The 27,446-nt window shown below is 46.3% G+C and overlaps 1 protein-coding gene and 1 non-coding gene across 2 annotated transcripts; both read right to left on the reverse strand.

Moving 5' to 3' along the window:
- Positions 1-48: 48 nt before the first annotated feature.
- LOC140214443 (A disintegrin and metalloproteinase with thrombospondin motifs like) lies at positions 49-27,446 on the reverse strand. Its single transcript, XM_072285799.1, has 7 exons — positions 27,323-27,446; positions 27,177-27,229; positions 23,539-23,647; positions 18,008-18,175; positions 13,442-13,577; positions 12,745-12,894; positions 49-273 (listed from the first exon to the last, which is right to left on the reverse strand). Exons 1-7 carry the CDS (start codon positions 27,415-27,417, stop codon positions 49-51), a joined length of 936 nt encoding a protein of 311 aa, XP_072141900.1. The 5' UTR covers positions 27,418-27,446.
- TRNAP-GGG (transfer RNA proline (anticodon GGG)) lies at positions 19,597-19,671 on the reverse strand. The gene has a single exon. It is a non-coding gene; the product is annotated as a tRNA-Pro (tRNA).

Genomic DNA, 27,446 nt, shown 5'->3' on the forward strand with positions numbered 1-27,446 from the left:
ACAGGTGTACAGGGACCATCTTGTTTCACAGCCGACGAGCAAGCACATTTATTGTCTGCTATAGCGTCTGTACGGATACCGAACTGCTCTCCTTGGAGTCGAAGGCCGCGCCGGATAACCTGTGACACTGGTGGGACTCGTGGAACTGCAGTCGCAGCGACATTCAGTGGTGTCGCCAGCAGTGGGCGTTGTCTGTTCTGGTGTTACACTCTCGGTGACTGGTCCTTGCGACACCTTGACCGTACTGCCCCCGCACACGCCTCGGACGCAAACCTGAGTGTCATAGATCAAGATTTGGCCCAAGTACCGTGCCGCTGATTTAAATCAAAATCAATCAATCAATCAGTTAAGTTGGTGTAGTGAACAAAAAAATCGTTATATACTTCTATAATTAAACCCCGAAACAACTGTTCAGCCATGAGATAATAAGCAGAGCAGTAAAACTAAGTAAAACGTAAGGACCTCGTTGTTATTTTTGCAAGACAGATGACGCAAGCGCATCAGATTATTACAACTTCAATATAACCATACACATAGTAATTATTCATCGGCACTCTTCTATAACTGCGTCCACCGTCGCCACGTTGTTGAAGACGAGCAAGTGGAAGGCGTCATCGGCAATGCCTTTGGGAATGTGGGAAACCTTGTCTGGCTCGGCCATGTGGGCGTTAACTCAGCGGTATAGAGCCAAGACGTCTTGAATGTGCGTGACGTACATTCAAGACATTCTCTGTTGACATCTGCACGCAGCTGGATAACGCCTTCTTCGCGGCAAGTTGGTGATTATAAAGGTTGCCCAACAAGTCTCTGAGCTTTTGCTTAAGTGTATCCCAATTTGTGAGCTTATCTTTGCGTGCCCAAAACCAAACGAGAGGTGTGCCACCGAGGTAAAGGACTACGTTGGCGAGCATGATGGTAGGGTCCCACCGGTGATTGGTGCTGACACATTCGTACAGGCTGATTAAGTCCTCGACGTCTTCCCCATCTTTTCTCGAGAATACGCCAGGATCACGGGGAGCGGAGAGTGCGATGTAGGTCGTCGAAGCGGCAGCAGGTGTTGGAGCCGGTTAAGTTAAGCGGTCGTCACCGGGAGCCAGGATGGAAGGCTCGACGTACCGTCCACTGCTAAGCTCCGTGACGAAGTACAGGGAACGTCCACCTCCACCAGATATGTTACGTAGGAAGTCGCAGACGAGAATCTATATAAAATATATTTCCAAACAAATACGCCGCACTTAGCCAAGAGGCAACAGCCCTATATATGTAGCTATACATCCGTGTGATCTATTGGCATGTACCCGCACTAGCCTCTAATCGTCGTCGTCGTCGTCTTGACACTTCTGGCCTCTTCTTCATTGTAAATGCTGATCCGTGACATTATTGCTGCAACCAATTGCGAAAAGAGACTCGAAGATGCTGAAGGGAGAAGCGTGAAGGCGACGCAGCAACTATTTGGCCGTTTTGCTGTTTGTCGGCAATGCCATTAGGCACGAAACCAAACTAAGCTATTTGTGGCCGCCTTCAAGTCTTGACAAAATCTTTTCCCGTACTCGTAAGAATTTCGGTTACGCAAATGGGCTGAAGACGTATACCTTTTAAACGAGGACGCAGATCCTTAAAGAAAAATTGGAAATAGGAGGGAAAACGATTTTTGGAAACCATTACTTCCCCGAGTCTTGGAGTCATAGGATACTTGACGACGCAGATCTCGCGAGCGTGCCGTTTATTTACCTTTAGCAACCGTATAGACGGTGCGCGGGCGCTTGTACCCGTGACTCTCCATGCAGCCGCGGGTTCCTGCAGCCTACGCCTCATTTTGAGACTAGGTGCATCTGCGATGTCACCTTTAGCGGAGACGGTACGTTCGCAGTATTTAGAATCGCAAACGACGTTGGTCTCGTGTGCGTGCCGTCGACCGCGGCGAGTTTTGCGACGCGGGTGCCGTTTTCGCACCTTGAAAACAAAGGCTTTGGCCGGGGATGGTCAATCAGTTTTCTTATGCGATTAACGATTAACCATTCACTATATTAGCTTTTAATCGATTCCTTATTCAAATTTGGGCCGGGCTCTATAAAAAGGTTGAAACATAGTTATCTAGTTTTGAAGGACCCTATTTTAATGTTTGAGAGGTGGAGCCAAGTTTTATACACAAGTGTATAAACATTCGATAAAAAATGATCTTTAATTTGTTAAAGACTAACTAGAGTAGACATTAGTGGCCTTTGAAGAGATACACAATATATGTTATAACATGGCATTTAGAGAAGACTTTAAACAAAATGCATGGTACTAGTGAATCCCCTTACACTACAGTTAAACAAGAGGTAAAAGAAATGGTAAAAGTGAAAGGTAAGGACCAACGGAAATATGCAAGAAATTGCAATATACAAAGGGGAAAATAAAATTAGTCGGTTAAGAGTTTAAACTAACTGCTCTTTCTCCAGAGCGAAGGAATGTCAATTGGCTGGGATGCTTTGGTGAGACCGACACTCTTTAAACGGTCACACAACCAGCATGCAAGAATAGATGCTGGGACGCTGTAGATTTGCTGGAATCGACGTGCACTCCATCACTATGTCAAATACATGCTCCAAACCGGTGCGCATGCTGTGCCACGTCTTTACTGGAATGGAAGTGACACGACGGTCAACGACTGGATTGCTATATCTTTCAAGCCTCCGGCTTCGGGTGGCGTGGTAGCGTGTGGGAGAAGGGAGAGGGGAAGCACTCGGCTTGGCATCACTCGGGGCTCGGAAAAAAACAGTCGACAGCCGCCCTACCACAGCCGCACAGTCACTGCTCGTGCGCCGTCATTCCAGTACAATTTCAAAATTTGCGCCCCACTGCTTTGGAACTCTCGAAATTAATTAATCGAACAGACTTAACCGAATAAGTCGTATAAAAAAACGGACATCGACGAAGAATAATTGTTTTTGGGGAGACATTTGATCGTTTAATCGTTAAACAATATTACCAACCATAGTTGTGGAAAGAGGAAGATGACGCCGAGTAGGTCGGACGCGCTCCGATCGGCTCCTGCTTTTTCTCGATCTCTTGGAGGTTTATGAAGTGGTGGCCCGTGAACTTTGCGTGCATTATTTCAGTGAAGTTCTACCGAACACGTGGATACCAGTTTTTTGGAGGTGGGTGGAGTTTCTGAATATTTATCGCCGATCTTGTGCCGACCACGCCGGACTGAGTGCTTACCCTAACGCTAAACGCAACGGCGCCGATCTCGACGAGACGCTGGGCTGCTGCCGCTGGCCTGCGTTAGCCTGTAGGCGCTAGTTCACCGCTTTTTGTGCGATGGAGAGAGAAGACGATGGGGACTATTTAGCCCCCGAAGGTTTTGGGAAAGATTCTGGCTGGATAACGGTCGCCAAACGGCGCGTTTACGAGAACGCTTCCGGGCGTCTTGGCGCAAACTCGTCCGCGGCCCACCCTGACGGCCAGGATACGCTGCCGGACCGAAATAGATATAAAGAAGCTAAAAGCAAGATTATCCGGGGCAGCAAGATGCCACCACTACCAAAGGACGAAATGAAGATTGTGGTCAGACCCAGAGGCGGACAGAGTATTACCAAGGCAGGCCCAACAGTGGTCGCAGAAGCCATATGGGCTGCAACGGGTATCAGTACGACGGAAAGAGAATGGGACACTATGTGCCCCAATCCGATGCAAAATGTGATGGTGATCAGCACATCTAGTCACGAACACGCGGTTCGTTACGCCGCTGTGGAGAACATTACAGTCGCCGGGAAGCAGCATGAGGTGAGCGCGTATGTTGCTGCGCCGCACGCCACTTGCAAGGGGGTAATTCGGCGCATCGCAATCGAGGACGGACCTGAGATCATTGACAGGAAGATCGTCAACCGGAGAAATCCACTCGCGCTCGGTGCCAAAAGAATCCAGAATACTGGAACTGTGGTGGTGTTATTCGAGGGATATAAGGTCCCAAATTACGTTGCGTATGGGGGCACTCTGATCAGGTGCACGCTTTACCACAAACAGATGGATGGATGTTACACCTGCGGACGCCTTGGACACCGCTCCGATGTCTGCCCGTCACCAGAGGAAGTGGTATGCAGGGGTTGTGGAGCAACCAATCCCGATGAACAACACAGCTGCCATCCAAAATGAAAGTTATGCGGCGAGGCCCACCTCACCGCGGCTAAGGAATGCAAGAAACGCTTGCAGACGCCGTACGTAGTTCGACGCAGAAGAGGAGAACGCGCTCGCAACGCTGAGCGGAAGGAAAGAAGCAAGCCATCACCACCCTTCAAGGATGAGCAACACTTTCCAGCTATCTCCGGTGAAAGGCATCCAAAGAATCGGACTCATCGGCCCCATCCGGCACCCGAGGCCGTTCCCAATCCAGAGGGCGATCCAGATCCCGGGGGCGCTCCATATCCCAGCGGCGCTCCAGATCCAGAGGACGGACAGCGTCTAGAGGGATGAGAATACGCATCAATTCCGGAAGCCGCATTAGGCCCGACAGCCGCACCAGGTCCAGTTCCAGACCCAGAGGGCACCAGACAGGACCGGTTCCTGGATCGTCGAGACCAACCACCTGGGCTGGCATTATCCGTGGAGGACAAGCAGAGGTGAGGTCGGGGGCATCCTCAGAGCATGCGACAGGAAACGCGCGTAAAATAGCACAACTTGAACGCGAGAATGCGAATATGAGGGAGGTTATTAAAAAGCTTACGTCCGAAATCGCGGAGATCAAACACGCGTGAGGAACGCGTCCTCCGCCTGCGTCCGCTCCGTTGGAAACACCCCAACCTATGGAGGTTCCTCTAGCGGAGGGCGAACAAGATGAGGCGAGACCCTCTAAAAAACGAGCAGTGGCTTGTGAGCAGGATAGTCATCCGGGACGCGCAAGGTCAGAAATTCGCGAAATGTTTTCAGCGCTAAGCGACAGCGTAAGGCAACTGGCGGAGAAGGTCTCCCAGATACAAAGCGAGATGGCCTTTCAAGCTGAAAGTATGAACAAACGTGTGTCCAAAATAGAATCGTTCCTAGAGAACGTAATGTTGTCAATCCCTGGTCCTAGCGTCAATGTCGTACCACATACTACCATTGGGTCCCCTATAACTGGGGACAATTCATCCGCAGAATATGGGGACAAAAGTAGACAGCAACAAGATGGCGGGCTCAAATGAATCTTTTCGCATTTGGCAATGGAACTGCAGGGGCTTTCTTAAGAAGAAAGCGCCTCTGCAGCAGTACATTCGCAGCAATTCCGAAAAACCACATGTAATCCTTATTCAAGAAACCCTATCTGCTGAAGTCAACTTGTCGGGATATCAATCGATTCTTGGTCAAACTGGGAGGAGAGGTGTATGCACCCTTGTAAATCGTAAGCTCACATATATCACTCACGACCTGGGGATGGCCACCTGTAAGGCAGAGCATGTGATGATAGAAATCATACCAGGCCGATTGAGACGCCAGAGTGTTTTCATTCTTAACGTGTATAGTAGCCCCAATGACCTTCGCCAGCGTTTCAAAGCGCTTCTAAGGAAGGCAATCAACCTCGCCGGGACTAGTCCTTTGGTGATAGCCGGGGACTTCAATGCCCCGCACTACGCGTGGGGCTACATGTACAACACGGTCAAGGGAAAGGAGTTATGGCAGAATGCTACAGACTTGGACCTAACGCTCACCACTGATAAGTCTTTTCCGACCAGAATGGGAACATCTTCGTGCAGGGACTCGACTCCGGATTTAACGTTCGTCAAGAATTTGTCAAAGGCGCAATGGACTAACACTGCTGTTGATCTTGGCAGCGATCATTATATCCTCGCTACACACTTTCCAACAGCACCTAAGAGGCCGAAGGAGTTCTTCACGGATTGGGACAAGTTCCGCAAGATAAGGAATGAGCGCCAACCTCCAACCACCAGACTGAGCCTTGAACAGTGGATGGACCAGATCAGGGAAGATATCAAGAGTAACACTCACAAAATATGCACGGACCTTCCCGTGGAAAAGATGGATAGTCGCCTAGCCCATCTACTAGAAGCTAAGCAGTCACTCCGCAATCGATGGAAGGGCCAACGGCTAAATCGCAGACTACGCAAAAAGATTGCTGAACTCAATAGAACCACAGAGGAGTACTGCCACACCCTCTCAAAGCAACAATGGGACGAGGTGTGCAACTCAGTTGATGGTCAAATGCGGAATGGTCGAAACTGGAATCTTTTAAAGCATCTTCTGGACGACACCAACACAAGGTCCAACCAGCAGCATGTGATGGCAAAGCTTCTGCATACAGCCACACGAACCAAGACCACGGAGGAAGTCCTGCAGAGCCTGGTTGAGAAGTACCTCCCCGTTGGTCCCCGGCAAGGGACATCGGTCGCCTACGCAGACTACCTTGGGCCACCCAACTCCGAGCTGGATGCAGACATCAGCACGGAAGAGGTTAGGAGGGCGCTGCATGAGCTTAATAGCAAGTCTGCTCCTGGTCCCGACGGCATCACAAATAGGACCCTCCGTAACCTGGACGATCACTCGATAGAATACCTGACAGAAGTCATCAACGAGACATGGAAGGAAGGCAAGGTCCCGGAAGCATGGAAGCGGGCACTTACAGTACTGATCCCCAAACCTGGCAAATCATCAAACCTGGAAACTTACGACCAATATCGCTCACATCCTGCGTAGGCAAGGTCGCGGAACATGTCATACTCAACAGGCTCACGAGGTTCATCGAACACAAGGAACTCCACCCCCACACGATGATTGGCTTCAGGGCAGGTCTGTCCACACAGGACGCCATGAAGCTCATCAAGAGTCAGATAATCGACAATGACACGCGGGACACTCGGGCCATCCTTGGACTAGATTTGGAGAAGGCTTTCGATAAGATAGCCCATCAATTTATACTGCAATCGATATCCGAGCTTGGTCTGGGCGTAAGATTCCATGATTACGTGAGGTCATTTTTACACCGAAGAAGAGCGACTGTCCGCGCAGGAGACATGATCGCGGAAGAGGTGGAGCTTGGAACAAGGGGCACTCCACAGGGCTCGGTGATCTCGCCCACTTTTTTTAACCTGACCATGATCGGCCTTTCCAGAACACTCTCACGAGTCGAGGGCATCAGGCATACCATCTATGCGGATGACATTACCATTTGGTGTGTTGGAGGAAGTGACGGACAGGTTGAGAGTGCGTTACAAGAGGCCATCGAGGTCACGGAGGGCTATCTTCGACCCACGGGATTAAACTGTTCGGCTAAGAAGTCAGAGCTTTTACTCTACCGCCCCTTAAGAAGAGGTCGTAAGCCCATGGGCTGGAGACCACTGTCTGACAGCACCATTTGTCTTCGCACGGGCAAGGGAGACAAGATTCCTAGGGTCGACGCAATAAGAATACTAGGCATGGTGGTCGAATCTACTGGCCCTAACGCGCAAACAATAATCAAGCTCACGACCAAGACAGACAACGCAGTACGTCTCATCCGAAGGGTGGCTAACCGCCATCATGGCCTTAAAGAGGACAATCTGCTACGGTTGATTAACGCCTTTGTGCTTTGCCACTTTGCCAACGTAGCGGCTATGCACAGATGGCAAAGAGCAGAGAGGAACAAACTCAACACGTTGCTCAGGAAAATAACTAAGCGAGCCCTGGGTATACCGATCTTCACCAACACCAATCGCCTCCTCCAGCTAGGTGTGCATAACACCCTGGAGGAGATTGCAGAGGCTCAGGAAAAAGCGCAACTTGCCAGACTCTCCACGACCGCCGCCGGTAGGAGGATATTACAAGAGCTCGGCTACCCACCATCTGCAGAAGCACCAAGAAAATGCCAGTTACCACGGGACATACGAGACTTGATCTCCGTATCGCCGATACCAAGAAATGTACACCCTGAATATAACAAGGGTAGAAGGAAAGCAAGAGCTTCAACCATACTCAAACAGATCCAGACAGAGGGGCGTAGAGCCTGCTTTGTTGACGCGGCCGCATATCGGAAGGGGTGCTCCTTTTCTGCAGTAGTGGTGGATTCCAAACAGCGACTCACGAACTGTGCATCTGTACGAACCGGAGATCCGGCGATAGCCGAGCAGGTGGCCATTGCCTTGGCGATGCTTGATGACAGCAGCGACGTCATCTACAGTGACTCACGGTCGGCCATTAGGGCATTTCAGTGTGGAGTGATCTCAGAACAGGCTTTTGGGCTGCTTCGTAAGGCAGGTCCGGATAGAATCAAGTATCACTCGCTTACTTGGTTCTCAGCCCACGTTGGGCACATGGCGGGTGTCCACACGAACCTCAATGAGACGGCCCACGCTGCCGCGCGCGCACTGACTGACCGCGCTGGCGCTGTAACGGCCGAAGAGAGAGTTATGCATGGTAGGGACGCGCCGGCCACTTATAATGAACTTCTTAAACACTTCTATCTCTTGCGGCGACAATACCCTCCTCCTCACCCCAAGCTCACTAGGCCTCAGGCACTGACATTCAGACTGTTGCAGACAGAAACCTATCCCAACCTGTTCACGTTACGTGCGATATATCCGGAGATTTACACTGATGACGCGTGCCCTGCTTGCGGGGATAGATCAACACTTTCGCACATGCTCTGGGGATGTATCTCTATAGCAAGCCCTGACCTCAGCTCAGCTAGGTGGGAGGCGGCCCTCCGCAACCCACTCCTGGCTGAGCAACGTTGGGCTGTCCAGCAGGCCCACGATCCGGCTGGCAGGCTAGGCCGGTCGGTCCCGACGTGGGAGCGGCCCGCGACGTGCTAATACGCGTTCTGCAGGACTGTAAAATAAAAGTTACTCAATCAATCAATCAAACCATAGTTGTGACATACGAGCAGAGAATGTGCTCATTTTTATAAAAGAAGAAGAAAACGAACAGAGGTGCCTCATGTTTCCCTTAACGAGTTTCAATTAATTTGATTGTATTGTGTTCGGGAAAAGCTCAGCTTCCTTCTAAAGCCTTTCTTTTGAACGTAGGATCAATAGCTAGAATTTCCAACAATTGCAGAGCTTGAAATGCGATTTTCTCAACTTTGCCCTTTTGGCAGGTACTTCTGCCTTACGGAAGTTTTGAGGATATTTACATGAACGGATTTAAACTAACTCGATAGCATTATATTTAGTTACAACACAACTACGGGCTAAAGCTTTCCTTATTTGGTAACCTTGATACATTTGTAATCAGGTGATATATATAATCTAATTACTGCAAGATGATTTCCTATCTCAACTTGCAAAATAACGTGTGAATAAAAAAATTGCCGTATAAAATTTTTACAAGATTTAGCCTGTGTGGCGGACCTTTGAGAATAACTACATATTTCTGAAAAATAACTTTTCAAATAATAAATTACTATAACGACACGTACGAAATTACCTAATGGCAATATTACGTTTTTCTCTTATCTTCCTCTCCATATGAGATATTTGAAATCTATTTGCACATTAGTAATATATATCTACATTCAACGATGCAGCTCTGCTTGTCAAATTTATCAATATAAGTTGATAAATAAAAAAAAATTAAGATCCTCGTCCCGCCTTAATTATATTCAGTGAGATAGAAAAGGTCCTATTTTGATTAGGTTGTAACAGAGTGATAGTTATCTTTTCTTCCTTTTTTTCTTTTTGGGTGGGGGAGGGGTGTTGGAGGTTGTATCTTTTTTTCGGGCAGCAAATTTCTAAGCCTTCAAGAGGCAGTTTGAGTGAATAATTATGTTCCGTAGTTTGTTCTGATAGCTGATACATGAGCTTGTGCTAGCCACTATCCAGTGTTTTGTACCTATGCAATGCACGTTCCAGATCAAAACCGTTATTCTCCTTCCGTCAGTGGCTAATTTAACATTTAATCCTTTACGAGATCTTTTACCGGGGCCTTCTCTACGCACATGGCATTTTTTCCCCGCTCGCCGCCGTAGAATAGTTGTCATGACATTGCGCTGCACAGCTCGAGGTAGCGGGTTCGATCGCAACAGCGGCGGCCGCGTTCCGATAGGGGTGAAATGAAAAAAAAAAAAGCGCTCGTGTGCACTGCATTGGATAGCACCGGGCCGTCAAATTACTTCAGAGTGCCCACTACGGCGTGCCTCATAATCAGATGGTGGATTTGGTAGGTAAAGTGTGAAGAATTTCATAAATTTCGTTTAAAATTGAAATAGCGCTTAAACTTCGCCTTTAAGAGTGGAACGCAATACCATTCAAAGATCCCCTACTTCTTATCGCGCTTTCCGGAAACTGCAGCGTACGTAACAGTAACTTTTACCGGGAAACGCTGGCGGCGAGCTCTATGCACGAAGGCGGGCTTTCTGGTAGAAATGCGGCCTCTTGCGTGGGCCGCGAAGCGGCGGAGGCGAGCGCCATTTGGAGGTGTTTCAAGGAACCGCGCGCGCCGTTCCGTGGCTGCAAAGATTTGCGCGGGCGGACGCGCGCACGTGGCGGACGCCGTGACCGGTATATGTATGGTAGAAATGCCGGAAAGGGTTTCTTTGAGTTTTCGCGTAACAGAATTGTTTTATCGTATATTCAATTTAGTATCCGACGCTCTCATGTCTGTAGGTTGTGCGTGTGTCGTACTTTACGATTTTTCTGTGTATATTAGCTTGAGAAATTGAATCAGTTCAGTAACTTCCTTGCGCCACATGAAGGGCTTGGGCATGCGTGGGTCGAAATTATTTGGCCGAAACGACGTCCGACGTCGGATGCCGACGCCGGATTTTCTGCGACACGGGACCCTTAGCAGTGCTTTCAATAGGGCTGGTTGTTTCATCTTTAGAATCTTTAGGGCTTTAAAGCTCTCGCATTAAACTTGTTGCCTCCGCTAGTTTGCAATGTCTTTTGTATTTCCGCAAATTTTTAACTTCTGTTATACTTTAAAGGGACACTTAAAAAGGAAGAGTAAATCAGCATGAGCTGATAATGTATTCTTTTAAAAGTATAGTTTCGTTAATTTCGCTGTAATAGGTTTATTATTGTAAGAGAAAATAAATGTCACAGTTCATTTCATTTTATTTTCGCGCCTGTACTACAGAGCCGTTACACGAATACGCTGGTGTGATGTCATGAATTTCAAAGTTTATTTTTGTATTTCGACCATTGCCGGCGAAGCAAACGTTCTTGAAGTTGCCGAATTCAGACTTTGGCTCTCTTAGAATAAAGTTATTATAAAAAAAAATACTAACTTGGAGTGAGCAGACGCCTTAAAAGATCCACGAAATCAAGTCGTGCTGTTGCGGGAACCTTAAGGCGGCGTCGCCACTTGCGTTTGCTTTTTGCGTCGACTTCCCGAACTTCCTCGCACAGTATGAGAGTCCTTTTTGTTATTGTGGACGGTCATTTTTACTAATACAACTCAACTTACGTTACTGTTCGGTGTCTTTTTAATTTTGTACGGCTGTTTCATCTTCTCCGTGAACTGTGCGGCGCGACGCGATCAATTCCAATCTGATGACTGATTATTATTCTCCCAATTAGGCCCACATGTCTATAGCTTACGGAGAAAAATAGAGTTTCTCACTATAACGCCTAGAGGGAGATCTGGTGGCGCCATCTATACGGGAGTTCCCTAAAGGGCGCTGTGCCGTCATGGGAATGACGGTATATGTGTCTGCGATGCTTGTGTCGGCTGGTGTTGGAAGAGGCTTCGTCTAAAACGTGGACACAAACAACGCCTTCTTAAAGTGAAATCTTCATAAAAGGTTTTCATTCACCCATATATTACATCTTCCAGTGAAGTTTACTCACCTACAATGCATAACCAAGCGAAGAAAAGCAAGAACAGGCGACAAACTGTTCCGAAGTGAGCGCGAATCTTGTCTGTCCTCCAGCTTTAGCGGCCCGCTGATACTTTTTACGCTTCATATAATTGTACATGCAATAACAGGTTCACATAATTAAACAAAACATGTTTTTGTGTAATAATAAAGCTAAAACAGCTTTTTAAGTGCTGTTTTAGTAGAAAATGAATCATTGTGACACATGGAATGGTTCTTTCCAGACGCCTCTTGAAGGAGTCCTGGCTCTCCGACAACGATGCCAATCCGAAGTCACAATATACCAGCATTCCCCTGCATACCACAGCTCTCCAGCGCCAGATTTTCGCATAGGTAATATTATGAGAAACTCTATGCCGAGAAATATCTGAGCAACATCGGCTGCATTTCTTCTAAGTATCATTGCGATTCCACTCTTAGTTGTATTACAGCAGCCGTTTCAAACTTCGCGGCGAACGCTAATAGCAGCACAGTAAGAGTTTGATTTTCCACGATGCCCCAGTGGAACCACACCGTTATATTTCCTCTGCATATAATATGTACACAGAAGCCTTTGTATGCGACTTTGAGTTCAATACTTCTGGGCTTTGCTGCAAGCGTTTTCATTTTTTTTTGGAAGCAATATCCTTTTTCAGACCCTTTCCTCTGCGCGCTGGTAGCTTTACTCTTAAAATGCAATAGCACAAAAAGTTGTATCGCGTAAAGAGCTTCGTCTCTGATTCATACGGCGCTACAAGTGCGCCTAAAGCTCATGCTACTGTGACACTATCAGTGATATTATTTCGTACATTTGTACTTTTACGGTCTTTGAAAGGATGAATCATCTCTTAGCATAGCTTTTTTCGCATGTTGGTAACTCATGCATTGCTTAGCAGTTTGGGTGCACACCCATTGCAAGTGACTGGGCGGGTCAGAAAGCTTTTAAAACGATTGGGTGGCCTGTAACAGCTTCTCGGGCACTTTCAGTATCTTACCTTATCTTTACCGCATTGCATGAAGTCCAGTGCGTGTTTGTACAGGTACTTGATCGTCGTGTACGAATAACAATGTCCATAACCAAAGCATTGTTGGCGATATAGCGGATATTGACACTTGATCATGCAGTCTTTTATGCGGTCTGAATTCTGCGGGGAAAGAAGAAGACAAAAAAAAGTTAAATTGTACCTCGCGTGAAGGGGAGGGGGAAGGGTTGCTGTAGTCGCACTATCTATATATATATATATATATATATATATATATATATATATATATATATATATATATATATATATATATATATATATATATATATATATATGCTAATAGCGCCGACAAAATTTTGTAAATCTAGTTCGGCTCTGATCTCATGCACTCAGCGATTTGAGAGCCTCTGTCGGTCACAGGGCACAGCGTTCATGTACACCCGTGAGTAAAAGTAGTATACGGACAAGGAATGGGGGGCGTGATAAAGCCAATTCTTTTATCTGCCTGTGAATGCAACTCGAAGTTGAGGATTGCAGTCCAAACTTGGCACTGCGAACTTTCCATTTTACTCGTCAATTTCAGTTTATGCACGTTAATTAAGCAGAAATTCAGTTTTTTCGGCGGCCCTTTAGTCCGTATACTTTCGCTCACGGGTGTACGTATACATTTCCCAGCAGGCGACTTTGACAGAGGGAAAACGTCGCTCACCATGTCGGCGATCACATTTTTTTGGTCCGGAAAGACGCTTTTGCAGAACTCGTTGGGTCCTACTTCCATTCCGGGGAACCTGCCTTCCTCCGTTTGCCCAGTGTTCATTACTCGCCAACAAATCTTTCCTCGCAATCTGTAATGCATACCTCGTGTTTTGCCAATATCCGTCTCCGATTGCCCACAGCATGCAATATTTTTTTTTCTGTCGAACATTTTTCTAAAAGCCGACAAAATTTACTCGAATTGTGTCACTACAAATGAATTATCTGATCACGCGGACATCATTTGCAAGCTGAACCAAAGCAATGCTTTCACTAATTAAACGATTTACATCAATTACCGTCGAACGCCTTTGTAGCAAAGTGCTTGGGGCCTCCGAAATTATTCGTTATGTAGGTCATTTGGTTGTACAGGTCGCGAATCTCACAGCTTACAATAGAATCACCTCAAGCTTACAAATAGAAGTGTAATACGGCGTCTTCATTCTACGCCACGCTTTTACATCACACAGGGGTTGGAAAGAGAGCCCCGCTTCGTGGTACAGCATGCGTAATTAGGCAAATTAACTGAAAAGTTTGGCACCAATTATTTCAGTCTATATGGCCCTTCTGAATTTAAGAATTAAATTATGGGGTTTAGCGTGCCAAAACCACTTGCTGATTATGAGGCACGCCGTAGTGGAGGACTCCGGAAATTTCGACCACCTGGGGTTCTTTAACGTGCACTTAAATCTAAGTACACGGGTGTTTTCGCATTTCGCCCCCATCGAAATGCGGCCGCCGTGGCCGGGATTCGATCCCGCGACCTCGTGCTCAGCAGCCCAACACCATAGCCACTGAGCAACCACGGCGAGGAGCCCGTTTTTCGTAAGTCCCAACCACAAAAGCCAACAGCCAATGACAACAAGGAAATCATAGGGGGATTAGATTTATTTAATTGAAATATGGAGGCTATAAATGAATGAAAATAAAGTGGTCTAAAAACAACTGGGTGCAGATGGAATACGAATCCCCGTCTTCGCAGTACGCGTGCGAAGTTCTTACCATTTGAGCTACCGCGGCGCCTTTTTCCAGTCTTCTCTGTTAGGTATTCATGTGCATGTACCAGAATTCACATTGGGAGTGTTAGCCAGTGCCACCCTTATATATACCATCAGCAGCAGCAGCGGCAGCAGCAGCCACTTTTTGTGTCCACTGTAGGACGAAGGCGTCCCCGAGCGATCCCAATTACCCCTGTACTGCGCTAGCTGATGCTAACTTGCAACTGCAAATTTCCTAATTTCATCACCCCACTCAAGATTGGTAACTATATATATATATATATATATATATATATATATATATATATATTGTTACAAACAAAGGGTTTCTCTATGTTACACTCTATATTACAAGCTCTATAGTTACAAAGGGTCACTGTCAGTGCAAAACGCGGGAAGCGGCAGGAGAGAAAGAGAAGGACGACGTTGCTCCTACGATTTTCACTGTCTTTGTGCCTTAGTGATCATTAAAATTAAATTAAGAAAAGGGAAAAGCAGTCGAGGACGGCAGAAGACTACGTGAGGCGATGAAATTAGGAAATGGGTTGAAGCGCATACGGCAGGCATTAGCAAATCCTTACTGGGAGTTTACCACTGTCATTGAAAAGAAAAGTGTACAATCATTTCATTCCACTCGTGATAACATATGGAGCAGAAACATTGGGGCAAAGAAACTCGAGAACAAGTTAAGGATTGCGTAAAGAGCGATGGAAAGAAAAATATTGGTAATAGCGTTAAGGGATAGGAAGGGAGTAGTGTCGATCAGAGAGCAAACGGGGGGATAACCGATATTGTAGTTGATTTTAACAGAATTCAAGCAGGAACTTTTCAGGCAGTTGTCTAAGTATGTGTAAGCATTGTGCCACTTGCTCTTCTCCACGCTGCCCGGTGTAATTATCAGTGTTATTAAACTTGAGTCGATCAGCATAAACGTTTATCAACCCTCATCGGTCTTATCGACCTTATCGAGCATGATCCGACCCTTATCAATTCTTATCGGTCCTTCTCATCCTGGATGTCCAGCGAAGCTGTTGCAAAACCACCGATACAATTGCTGAAGTGGTATGCAATGCTTTAGTGATGGTTCGAATGCTTGTTTTGAGCTTGTTCTTTATTGAAGCATGTGCTGTTCTGTGTTTTGTATGGGTGATTTCAGTGAACGTGTGCACTGTTCGCTTCACTTTGCTGAGCGCTTGTAGCCTCTGCTTTACGGGGGGTATGAGCCATTGTATATATTTATTGTTTAAGGGGGGTATGAGCCTTTGTTTAGGGAGCTAGCCACTGCATTCGCCTTCGTGACGGACGGAAAGATTGCTTGTTAGGAGGCATAGAAATTCTTACGCATTTAATAATGGAGCTGGGCAGGCCATGTAATGCGAAAGAGTAGATAATTGGCGGATCATTAGAGTTACAGAATGGGTGCCAAGGGAAGAGAAGTGCAGTTAAGGACGGCATAAAATTAGGTGGGGTGATCAAATTGGGAAATTTGCAAGCGCAAGGTTGGAATCAGCTAACGCAAGATAGGGGTGATTGGAGATCGCTTGGAGAGACCTCCTGCAGTGGATATAAAAATAGGCTGATAGTGATGACTGTTCGAGGCAAAATGACAACTTTCGGTGACCGAACGGCATACCATCGCGGACACCCCAATTTGTATAATAGTTGCCAATAGAATAAGATAGCTAACAAGATATCAGTATTAACATTCAAAGTGATGACTTTAGGAGGAATGTTGTAATCTTAGAGTTCAGGCGAGCCATTGTTCAGAGCACTGCCCGTTTCCAGAAGATGCAAGCATGATGCAACAGGGCAAGTTCGCCTACTTGCTCATCTCGATTAATCCATTAGCGTTTTCGCATGCATCGGTAAGTGACGAATGTGCCGTCTCGTGGCTACACTCCCTTGACCCTTCACGGCACCTTCGACTTCCGCCTGGTCTCCTACCATGCGAAGCGATTTTACTCTAGCTTCATTCACGTGAACTCGATGTGAGCGGTGAGTGAGAGGTCGAGATAACACAGCCCGACCCGACAGCTTTACATTCATTTCACCAAACAGGCGAGCGAGTCAAACCGTAATTGCAGAACGGTTGACAGAAATCGCTTCGATGTTCACTCGATGCTCGCTAGCATTTACACGAACCCAATGACCGGATTTCGAAGCAACAAGCTGACTCGACCAGACTTAATTTGTCGGCTTCACGTAAACGTAGTTGGTGTTCCTTGTGGCTGCGCGTTGCTTTTACAAACGCCTAAACTATTATTGCATTGACATAATAAACAGTACCTCGTGCAACTTTTATTATTGTGACGAGACCATAATACATATCTTTGTCAATATTGCTGATTTTCTGAACATAAATGACACACTTTGCGTACTGGTGCCGACTGGATGACATAGTTTTCAGAGAAGAAAAGGCATTGGTACCATGGACTCAACCACCAGATGAGGAGAAAGCTACTAGAGCCCTGCTACACATTTCAAATGCGACTTGGCTCAGCGATCGCTTTTGAATGGGCGGTGAACGCCGCTCGCGAGGACATTCTCTTCTCTTGTTATTTCTTTCCTTTCTCCCTTACTTTTCTTTTTTTAAGACTCTGTCTTCCTGCGAGAGTTACCGCCCCATTTCCGTATCTGGTATGTCTGTTTCTAACATGTACATCTAGCCGCTTTCATAGGCCGATCCCGAAGATTGTGCAGTTTAAAAATGTGACACAGCTTATGATGATTACTTATGATGATGAATGTAATGCCAATTATTAATATAATTATTGTTGTGATGATGACGATGACGGTAATGACGGAAAAGTTGGCAACTGATAGTAAAGGTAGTGATGATGTTGGCGATGCTGATTATTATTGTTATTGTTATGATGATGATGGCAAAGTTGACAACTGATGCTAAACGGTGGAAAGCGATTCAACCTCTAGTTGACGTCGATCAAACGTTGTCTATCCCGCGCGGCTCACAATAAATCGTATGGCTTACACACCCGAGTCTCCCCCCCAGCTCGCCAAGGAAGACATTGTCTTTCATCGATTTCCACTAGAGTTTGAAACGCACCCCAACCTTCTTTTCCGCGCTTCCCTCACCTCCAGTGTAGTGTAGGGTAGCTAACTTCCCTATCTTTCTTTTTTTTTTTCTCTCTCTCTCTCTCTCTGTGTGTGTCTTGCTCCAATTTCTAGAAACATATACGCAAAATCTTAGAAAAATTACATTGTCATTCTGCAGTTGCCGTTTCCGTACTGCAGAAAGATACAGTATGGGAAAGCACTTGACTGGAACAGCAAGGTATTTCGTTGCGCATTTCTGTCAAACTAATGCGAGAAAAACTTTAACGTTTATGTTCCCGAGTAATCGCAACATTCGGGCGTAATGAATAAATGCAGCCATCCTAACGTATGCTCTGTGCTCTTGTAATTAGCTGCTAATGAACCCCAGTTTTGCTTTATACTTGTATGGAAAGCAAAGTTTAAAATAATGTTATATACAGTACATGCAAAGAAGAACGAAAGCGCCTCACAATACGAGGTTTCGAATTTGCTTCAGGCTGCAGTCTGAAAAACGATGATGTTTCACTCCGCCGTCGACATAGCTCATGATGTGGCCGTCACTCCAAGGACAGTCTAGTGATCCTGGGTCACCTTTAATCCACGACTTGGGTTGGCTTTGATCGTGAGCGGCGCCGAGCCTTGAAGACACATGTTGGGAAATCTGTTAGACTCCGTGATTGGAAAAAACAAAGCATACACAAATGAAGAATGATGGCAAAATGGGTAGAAAATGCTGCTGTGTAATGTACCCTGCTTTGTTATCGCTGTTGACGGTGCGTCTAGTTTCACGTTTCGGAGTGCGAGTTCTTGCAATAATGGCGCACATCGATGCGGCCAGTTGTGTTCCCAAATATGTACCCTTATCACCTTATCTGAGTTGGTTTAAGAGTAATGTGTAGGTGTTGATATTCACCGCTCGCCACAGCAATGGCGCCATTAAATGTTCGCAGCTTCGCTGTGGGTGTTAGTGGCGATGGCGATTTCTATGGCAACCGCTTTGAAACGGGGTGACGACAAATAGTCACCTAGCTTGCCTGAACCAATCAGGTTTTCCTGCACCTATTGCAGCCTAGTATCTTGCAGTCTAGCATTTTGCGTTTATTTCCTTGATGTCACTCTTCATTAAAACCTTCTATCTGTACTCCGTGGATGCTGTCTCCACTACACATTCGAAAGTGCCTCCCTGGAATAGAGTCCAAGAAGAAAATGCCCCGAGCAGCTATTTCACAGACAGCACTGGCGTACATGAACCTGAAGAACTCTACTACGAGGCACATATTTACTGACGGCTTTTTTACGCAACATAGCTCTTCCTGTGGTATTCTCGTTCCCCTCACAGAACAGACATTTTCACGCTGTTTAAAGTGAGTAACGTCATCAACATTATGTGAGCTGTACGCGATGAAACATGCACTAAAATGCGTACTACGGCAGCTTCAACAAAAATGGACCATCTTCCCAGACTTGAAAGCAGCACTGCTAAGCCTTTGCACGAAAAGCACTAAATGAAGCAACTACATTTTGGTTCATTACATAGGACACCTACACCACTTGGCATCTAACGCTGGACATGTGATAGCATTTCAGTGGCTTTCAGGACATTGTGGTATGATAAATAATGAATAGACCGATGAGGCAGTCCGCAGAGGACATGGTCGTATAATATTTACAAATGTGTTTTTCATTAAAAGTGAGGCTTCAAGTTTTGGCGAAGTGATATGTACTCAATTGGCGACGTAGAAGATAATCTTCACCTTCCGACAATTAGAAGCTTTTATTCAACATCGATCCAGAACTCCAATCAAGGCTACCACAACGTCTACCACGGCATCCGGAGACCATCTGTCACAGGCTTCGACTGAACGCTGCATACATGAAAAATCTTCTTTTTCGCAGTGGCCAGACCACAAACTCATGTTGTGACAGCTGTGACACCGTGGAACCTCTAGAGTACATCTTAATAAAGGGAAAATCAGACATCCACCCGTTCGTAGCAATTGCTACAAAAGAAACCCATACGGGTTCCTCGAAAGAAAAGCCGAAGAGTTAAACAAAAATTTGTCCTGGTCCGGGACTCGAACACGGGACCACTGCCTTCCCAGGGCAGCCGCTCTACCATCTGAGCTAACCAGGCCGCTAACAGATGACAGGGCGAAGCTGAATTTGTTGGTTAGATTTCTGACGAACGAGTAGATGCCTGATTTTCCCTTTATTGATACTACTCCCCACCTTACGGATTTCCGCAGAACCACTACGTCAAATACTTGCCTTTGCTTCGTGTTGTCGACAAATTCGACTTCGCCCTGCCGTCGCCTAGCCGCCTGGTTAGCTCAGATGGAAGAGCGACTGCCCCGGAAAGGCGGTGGTCCCATGTTCGAGTCCCGTACCAGGGAGAATTTTTCTTCTTTCTTTTTCGAGGAACATGTATGGGTTTCCTTTGTAGCAGTTGCTACGAACGGGTGGATGTCGGATTTTCCCTTTATTAATTACTTCTCTCCACCTTGCGGGTTTCCACAGAACTGCTACGTTAGAGTGCATCTTTCTCAAGTGCCCAGCTTACAGAGACGAGCGAAATTGTTATATAATGAACATGGAAAAGCTCGACCAAAGCCCATTGACATTGGTGCGGATGCTTGGTCCCTGGCCTTGCCCATCGAAACAGCGCAAAGCCTTGGGCGTCTTGTTTTTATATATTGACTTAGTTGGTTTGCTGTCTAAACCATGACTCACGCAGATCGTCTCATCAAGAGTGTGATTCTATTTTCTGTTGCATTTGCCTTCTACCTTCATCGCATCGGACACTTACTCTACTACTGATAACATCACACGCTCTGCATTTTTCTTTGTACCTTTTTCTTCTGCTCACCTCCTTCAAGGGCTTTCTTCTTCTTCGTCCCATTTCCTGCAGAGTATCTTGTAGGCAAAAATGCGCTGGCTGAGCAATCTGCATTATCAATAAAGAGCTTTCACTCTGCCTCTCTATCTGTCCCATATTGTACAGTTGTCTATGCCTGTAGCGGCCCCGGCTTTATCGATCTCTGCGAATTTCCTACTATTTTCCGACCAATACCCTAAACGCCTCTTGCTTGTCTCGACTGCTGACCTGTCAAGGCTCTCATCCACTAGGAATTTCACCGCTTCTAGAACATGGACGTTCCCAACCGTTCTTGCAAGGTGAATATTTCGGAATTACATAAAAATGTGCTGAGTCCTCTCCGGACTTTCTTTTGCCTAGTTTCTTGTCCAGAGTCACGTAGAGTCTGTTTTTGAGCCCAACTGGCCTTTTCTGATTTGCTGAAACAACAATGAGCGCATCGCAGCCACTAACCGCATAAGTGGTGATAACCGTCCGCAGACTGAGCTCGCACTATCACTGAAGCTTTCGTCGCGAACACCACGGCGTCAAACCGCAGTGCAGAACTCTAGAAAAAGAAGAGAAAAAGAAAGGAAAAGAAGGAATTATTCGACGGTCATTCAACCTCCCGTTGAAATCGATTAAAAACAATGTCTTTCTGAGCGAGTTTGGGTTGAGAATGGGCCGGAGTCACGGCACCCGGCGCTATATCGCGTCACCTCTCGCATGAGGGGAGTAGGAGGAGGGTTGGACTGCTTAAACTGTTTCACTACGTTATCTTTTCGATTGAGCCACATTCTTATGTTGCACTACCTTGGAGATTGAGCTGCTTTTCTTTTTTCGATCTACACTACCTTTGTAATCGGCCCACATTTTTAGATTGCACTGTATTTGGGATTGCATGGCCTATAAAGATTGGCCAAAGATTGGCTTTTAATAGTGTTTCCTCGTTTTTTTTTTCAACCGCATTTTTATTTTTGTTGTAACCTTACCAATCTGTTATATCTTCTAACTTTCGTAACCACCCTGTGGAAATCACCTTTGGGGATTGCAGTATTTATAAATAAATATAAAATATAAATACAAAGTCCAAGTACCCTGATAACCGGTACGGAAAAAGGAGGCAACTCGCTAAGAAAGACATTGTCCTAAATAGGATTGGTTTACATGTGCTCGGCGCTCACCACAATGTCGAAGGCGACTAGAAGCTAAATTTTAAGCAGTGAAATTTAATTGCCGAAACACAAAAGGGAGATGAAACAGCTTCGAACATCACCGAAAACCGAGGGCATACCACTATGTTGCTTTCGCCGCGGTGCGGTATACAGCCGCCGACTGCAGCCACCGTGGGGGCGTTGCAGCATGGGGGCCCACCAAGAGCGCGTCTGTGAACACTGATGTGGTCGCGACTTCGGGCGGAGTGGCAAGACCTAAATAATTTTTCCCTATATAGGGCGTGTTGCTGGGCTACTGGTTTCAAACTTGCAGGATTAAGAAGCGCGCCCCTTAGATAGAACAATGAAGTAGACGCAAGACAAGCGCTCACTCGCAACTAAAGTTAATTTGGAGCGTGCGGTAAACATATATCGTATGTATGTCGTATTATAGCTAAGGTATATACAGCTTAACGCAAAGTAATGAACGTGCGGACACAAAAACAACAGAACATACAAGGACTGGCGCGACTAACTGTACATTAAGTTACTTAATTTACAGGCTGTCCATCGATAGGTATACTATTCAGTGCGCATGCGCACCGATACACCATCGCTTCACAGGGGAAAAAACCGAGACGTAAAGTTCGCGCATCAGTGATGTATCCGTGCGCATGCGCACCAAATACTACACATATCGATGGGTGGCCTGTAAATAAACAGCCGTTCTAATAAGCTATCTCAGTTAGAATGCAAGACCAACTGTAGCGCAAAAGACAGTCCTCCTGGAGTGCGCTGTATGCTTGGAATGAACGTTATAGCTGCGAGATTTATAGCGCTTGTCATATACAGTGCCTGTCTTGTCCCCTGTCTAAGGTGCGCGCTTGCTAAACCTGCAAGTATTTTTCCTGCATCGGACTTCAGCTCATTCACGGTCATTCGCTGTGCTTTGCGGGGCTCACCGAGAAACTTCTACGTCATGTATAAACTGCCGGCAGTCTGAGTTCCACCTCAGTTCTATTTCGCCAACAGCTACCGTTCTTCTCTCGATCTTCGCCGTAGTGTTAGTCGTTTTGTGCACACGTTCGCCCAATAGGCTTTTTCACTTCATTCAGTTAATTGCTTCGTCATCTCGTTCCTGCACCACGTTACGTCAAAACAATATATGCGTAGGTAGCTCGGTTGCGGCATAGCATGCGCGCGTACGCGTACAGCCGCTTTCGATGAATGTACTATATGACGTTCTGCTCCTGCAACATGTACACGAGGGAACGGGTTCGATTGCCGGCCACAGAGGCCCGATTTCGATGCGGGCAAAATACAGTATCATTCTCGAGTACTTATACTTAGGTGCACGACAAACAACCCCATGATTGTCAGAATTAATTCGGAGCCCTCCAGTATTGTGTCCCTTATAGCCAGAATCTTGCTTTTGGCCGTTAAACGCTGTCAAACGAGTGGCAATAGTAATAAAAAAAATGAAATACACACACCGGCAGTCATGACTGATACTTGCGAGAGCGATGCAGTTTCGTCTATAGTTCTTTTCTGACTCTCACCGTTGGTGCAGCTCAGCTCGAGCAGCTTTCCTTTAAGTACATTTGGCTCGGTAATTTCAGTCGCGCGCTTTGCGTGCTCAAACGCCAGGTGACTCGAAGCTCGAACACGCGTACTATAAGATGGAGGAGCCGGGGGCGCTCCGTAATTGTTCAAGCGAATTGGTTATCTGCTCAAGCAATATAGCGTACAAACATAAAGATAGGTTCGAGATGTTTTTTTCGCCGGAAATAAAACAGTTAAAGTCGCCCTGGCCCATGTTTATAGCGTCCGTTAGCATATTCTGAGTCTTTTTCTGGTGAAGTCCAGGTCAGGGGTCCACTTATATTCCTGGCTGACCTATATTCCGGTTTATACGGTATGTGTGAAATAGACTGAGTGAAATAGTCTCGAAGTGTGTGTGGGGGGGGGGGGGGGGGGGCATGTTGCCTCTTACACGTGGGCCGCTTCGTGCGTCATCGTATGCATTCCGGTGTAGAGACCAGCGCTGTCTTCACCAAGGGCTACGAAGAAGTCGGTGCACAAGCCACCTACGAAGCCGATGCCTGCAAAAAAAAAGTAGGTTTGAAGGCGATTTTGCGTTCGACTGATTCCAGAGCTTCGTATTGCGCGCATGATGGCAAACGTACTCGGCCAAGTAAACGTTCCAGTTTAGTTTGCATAAGAATAAAAAAATTACAAAATGAAAATGACAAAAATGAGGGTTGTCTGGCGAAAGTGAGCTATAACTGAGTTCTCACAAAGATGGCGGTTTGAGGGATTTGGTATTCCATGGCGTTTCAGTGGGATAGCGCAAATCAAGATGACCGAAGGAAACAAGACAAAAAAGCGAAAACAGGAGACAGGGGGCCGCTACCCCAGTTCAGGACCGGCGGAGTCATTGAAGTCTGCATTTTTTTTTGGTTCTTACATGCTCTAAATTAGTAATCGCTTCTAAAACTTGTTCGCCCATTCGACTGTGACTTGTAAAGCGTCTCAGCCTGTGTCGGATGGAAAAAAAATGAGTGTCACTGCAGGATAACTGATTAAAAGGAAGCGAAGCGGAGACAATCAGACACATTTGTGGCTTCACGCGACCCCTGTGCTACAACCTCGGGCTCTATAGTTGGCATGGCAAGGCGTCTCTGTTACGTTATCGATACAGTTTATGTCATCATCCCGCTCCCTCATGAGTAGGCATGTTGAGTTTCCCAGTAAGTTCTGTTATTTTACAGCGAATAGATTTCGCTGGCTTTTTGGCCCGTTCTAGCGGTCACTGGTTCCAACAAAAATTAATGAGCCGACGTCATCTTAGTCGTCGAATCTCTTCTGGATGCCAGAACTTTGGGATGCTACCGCTATAGAAATGTGCTCGTTAACAGCTCGTTACTCCAGAATCATGCATGCAGTGAAACAATAAACGCTGCCCAAATATCTTCGATGCAGCAAATATATGTCGTCAAGCACACCTTCCTTTATTAAAGCAAATAGCTTTCTTGAAGCGGTCGGCTATTCACTGCCATAGCACAAGGTTTTATTGAGAGGCCCCACTTTTAGGTGAAGGCGCAGCGGATAATTTGCGGGACGGGATGGCATTTTCGGATGGGCCACCACCACCTTCTGTGGGCCAGTCGGGAGGCTACCTCTGGCCGTAGGTTGGTGAGCCTTGTTCATTGCATTTTAGCGCCTGCGTGACCAACTGTTACCTTCGGCGTGCCATTCTAAAGGAACATTTTATGTATGGCGGCACTGTTATAGGGCTGCTATTTGGCGAATAAATTCTTCGTTAGCCCCCATGTGGATGAAGTTCGACGAAAGAGAAAAACTGGCGTTCACCCAAAGTTCTGCACGAAACTGCAAGAAAAATCCGGAAGAGCCTCTCTGAAGAAAAGCTTCGCATTTGAAGAGACTACGAATATTAAATGCTCAAGAATTTCTATGCTTGCCCAAGGAGAAAAAACTTTCCGTTCGTCCGTTCGTCCCGTAAGATGATCGCTTTCAAGATAGCGGCGAGAACACGGTGATTATAGAGCTCTCAGCACACGCCGCACTATGCCCCTTTCAAAGATCTCTTTCAAGGTAAGGACCCGCGTTTCTTGCTTCAATGCTAAGTAAGCAGCGATAACACAGCGCGCGAAGCTATCAGCAGTCGGCACTCTGTCGGCATCGCAGATAGCTTTCGAGATAGGGTCTGCGCGGCCGTGCCATCGCAGCCGCCGCTGGAGTATGTTTCATCACATGTGGATGGATAATGCGCTAAAGAGGGATGAAGGCTTATAATAATCAAAACGTCATCATTGCACCTGGCGACGCCGTCCACACCAGTTTGTGTCACCGTGGCGATGTCCTTTTTGCTGGCCGGATCCAATTTCATAACGTTGATAATGATACCAGGCTGTGTGGAGATGAGGAAGGGACACAATGCTTATGCATAAGTAGACAACTCCCAGAAGAGTTTGTGCGTGAATTTTTTTTTCACGATGGACTCAGTGGTCTAAGCAGGGGTGATAATCAGTGGTGAGGATATTAAGTAAATAAAAATAAATAAATAGAATACATGAAACACGCTAACAGCCAGCCGGTCAAGCCAGCCTCACGCGCGAACTGCAGTGTAGATAGTTCATAATTCAAGGGGCGTGGGCTTGGGGAAAATTCGCCCTGGTTCGGGGATCGAACCCAGGGCCATCGCCTTTCCGTGGTAGTCTACCATCTGAGCTAATTTGAGTAGACTAGCAACCCTGGGGTGAACGCCAATTTTTCATTTTATACTGTTAATCGTAATTGTTAGTTTGACTTGCTCTTACCTATAATCTTGATGAGGGTTCGAAGTATGTATAATACACTGATGGGTAACAGTAAAACGTGTTTTCTTTTTTATCTTTAGCGAGCCATTCGTCACGTATTTCATGTTATACAGTGACCTGTGTTCCTAATCCAACATTAAAAAAAAAAAAAAGCTTTTACATTTCTCGCTGTTGTGTTTTGGTTCACAGGTGAGACTGCAGTTTTTGCTGTGCATCGCTTGATAAAAAATTCGGTTTCATTCTTGCTTATGACTCAGAATAACGAACATACCGACCAGAGAAACAAAAGTTTAAACGACACGAAGGACGTTTTGGCTCCCGTACTGCGACATGGTCACAAATTATGGCTGTAAATGTGAAGTCAACCTATCCATTCCCAGTGGTGAACCTTTCTTGGACCAGCCTGGCCTTATCTGCCAGCAGCTCCGCGGCACGACACTGCTATCGGTTGTTGAATATGGCAGTTGGGCTTAACACGTCCACGGCGTATGCACAACAAAGTGTGATTGTTTACATGATCATCCCGGGACCTACGAGTTTTCCTCAGACCTATAGGTTACATCTTGTCCCGTTCACCTGTGCTTTAAGTTGCCGGAACCATACCGGTTCCCGCATTGGCGGTCCCCCGCTTTTCTGGTGACGAAGTACGCGTACGACGTGGCCCACCGTGACGGCTTAGTGACTATGGCGTTCTACTACAGAGCGCGAGGGCGCGGGTTCGATTTGCGGCAGTGTCGGCCGCATTTTGATGGAAGGCGGAATACAAAAAAACGTTCGTGTACTTAGTTTTAGGTGCACGTTCAGGAAGCCCAGGTAGTCGGAATTATTCCGCAGCTTTCTGCTATGGCCCCTCCATCATGACTTCCTGTCCAGCTTAGGTGCAGCTGAGGTGTATTTCTGGCTTAAACTTTGTGGGAAAAACGGTGTGTCTTTAAATTCGTTTTGCTTACTTCTCTGACACTGCATCGTTAATTGTGCCAGTCGCAGAATTTTAAAATCTGGATATACATACGTGTTTTCTTGTGACATCTTAACATCCCGGAGAAACGCTTTTCTTTCTCCAGTTGTGTTGATCGAGGTATTTAGCTCACTGGGCCAAATAAATATTACACTATGGATATATTACAATATTTCATATACAACAGAATATTGTTATTTGTACATATGACACAATACAACGCTGCACCGTAACGTTTGGGCGTTCCGGCCAATAAGGTGGCGTTTATTTTTATACACGTATTCACGCTTAAAGAACTGTCACTACTTTTACATCACAGATGAGTACGCTTACCTAACACGTTCATGCTCTTCGTGCCGTCGTTCTCTTCGGAGTATACGTCATGGCTGCAAAACGACGCCACACCAAAATTAGGCATCGATTAACAACAAAGCTTCACTTGCATTAGAAGAAAGAAAAAAAATAAGTAGCGAACGTACCCAGTCAACAGGTACACCATATCCGGTTTACCGTATTCGCTTCTTTTGCTATTTGCGTGCAGCCGAAATCCGTCAAGAGACGATGAGCTTTCCATCAAATTTCCGGTACCGTTCTTATAGGTGC

Source organism: Dermacentor andersoni, unplaced genomic scaffold (genome assembly GCF_023375885.2).
Source record: "Dermacentor andersoni unplaced genomic scaffold, qqDerAnde1_hic_scaffold ctg00000044.1, whole genome shotgun sequence".
Taxonomy (NCBI): Eukaryota; Metazoa; Arthropoda; class Arachnida; order Ixodida; family Ixodidae; genus Dermacentor; species Dermacentor andersoni.